Here is a 1638-nt window from a genome sequence, read left to right on the forward strand (position 1 = left end):
AAGGTCGGTCAGCTATGCTGAAAACAACATCCAAAAGATCAATCCTGTGCCCAGCACCATGTTCTGAGTTCCTCAAGGTGTCTCCCTGGGGCTTTCCCAAGCATCTTTAACAGGGGAGGCACCTTCTGCCACAGTAGCGGCTGGTAATGCAGGAGAGGTCAAAGCCCCCAGAGGAGATGGGCACTCCCTCAGAGCTGAGGATGCTGCCAACAGCAGCAGAGGTGGAGGAGCCCACAACGGTGTTCTGTGGGAAGGAGCTGAGGATGGGGCCAGGCAGGGTCACCACCACAGCAGGGGGTTCAATGACAACAGTGGAGTTCTGGCACTGCCTGACACAGGGCTCATTGCAGCTGTTGGCCAGTGGGGTCGGGCCACAGGGCTGGCATGGCAGGCACGGGCTGTAGCAGGACATGTCTCTGGGCTGGAGATGCACCTGGGAGAGAGGGCAGGGGGGAAGCAGAACACAAAGATGGGTGAGAAGCAGCCTGGTTACACAGTGACAAAGGAGGCAAGGTACTACTAAGAAGGGAGCTGGACACTGTGCCAGCAGCCACAGGGTCTCCATTGCCCGACAAAGAGCAGCCTGGCCCAGGGACACTCTCTCCTAATTCATGAGCCAAAAGCCCCCGCAGCCACATCCCAGCCTCTCTCTAACCAGACCTTCTCCCCACTTCTGCTCCGGTGGCAAGATGCTCCAAGCCCCAGCAAAGCACAGAGCCAATATCAGCTGAGAGGTCCATCAGGGAGAGATCTCAGTTTGGAAGAGGAGGAGAAGGGGCTTCAGACTCACCTGGTTCCCAAGCAGAAGGAGGCAAGAGAAGTGGATGAGAGAGCAGGCACTTGCGCTGCCTTTTATACCTGCCCTTCATTGCCGCAGGACCAGAGGCACCCGCGGCAGAGGTAGCAATTCTGTGACAAGCTCATCTTGAATGCAAACCAGCGCAGCTAATGACAGGGGCTGTGCTTTGGTTTCCTGCACTGATGCCTTTTCATTTCCAGATTTGTGCCATGCCCATTTCCCAATGAAGGCTTCTTCTGAGCACTTGGATGAATGGCCCCAGCATTTGTAGGACAGGAATTCAGCAGTGCTGGCAGAAGTCTCAGCTCAAGTGCTGGATGGGTCCAGAGCAAGCAGGTGACGTCAGCCTGGGTCACTGCGGTGGGGCTGTTTGCAGTGGTGTTCTGAGGAAGAAGGTCCAGCCACCCTCAGCTGAACACCATGGGCTCCCATGCATGAGGACGTCCTATGTCCTTATCTTTCCCTCCCTCCTCACATCACCCCAATGGTCACTTGTTGTTGCCTCCCCAGGTGTGTGCGTTGTGCTCCTAGGTTTTGACCCCATCCTGCCTAACACTGCCCTCAGGAAAAAATTCTGGCCTGTTTTGACTCACTCCATCTCTGTGCAGTCTGTGAGCACACAGGTGATGCCATGGGCATGCCTGGGGCCTTGTCCTTCCCCATAATGCTCTAGCATTGCCACAGTTGTCCCCAGGTGTCCTCAGCATAGCCCATAACTGGTTGTGTTCTTACGTGTGTTCCTGTCCTGTGTGCACTTATCTGCAGCCAGATTTACGTGGATGCAGGTAGGAGAAGAAATTTGTCTGTGACTCCACACTGATGTGCATGAGCTTGTGTGT

The 1638-nt window shown here is 55.3% G+C and overlaps 1 protein-coding gene across 1 annotated transcript; it reads right to left on the minus strand.

The window, feature by feature from the left end:
• Positions 1–106: 106 nt before the first annotated feature.
• On the minus strand, positions 107–869 carry LOC142595342 (feather keratin Cos1-1/Cos1-3/Cos2-1-like). The gene is made up of 2 exons (XM_075723121.1): positions 791–869; positions 107–414 (listed from the first exon to the last, which is right to left on the minus strand). The coding sequence occupies exons 1-2, from the start codon at positions 867–869 to the stop codon at positions 107–109; spliced, it is 387 nt and encodes a 128-aa protein (XP_075579236.1).
• Between the last annotated feature and the right edge of the window lie 769 nt (positions 870–1638).

This window comes from Pelecanus crispus, chromosome 18, assembly GCF_030463565.1.
Source record: "Pelecanus crispus isolate bPelCri1 chromosome 18, bPelCri1.pri, whole genome shotgun sequence".
Classification (NCBI taxonomy): Eukaryota; Metazoa; Chordata; class Aves; order Pelecaniformes; family Pelecanidae; genus Pelecanus; species Pelecanus crispus.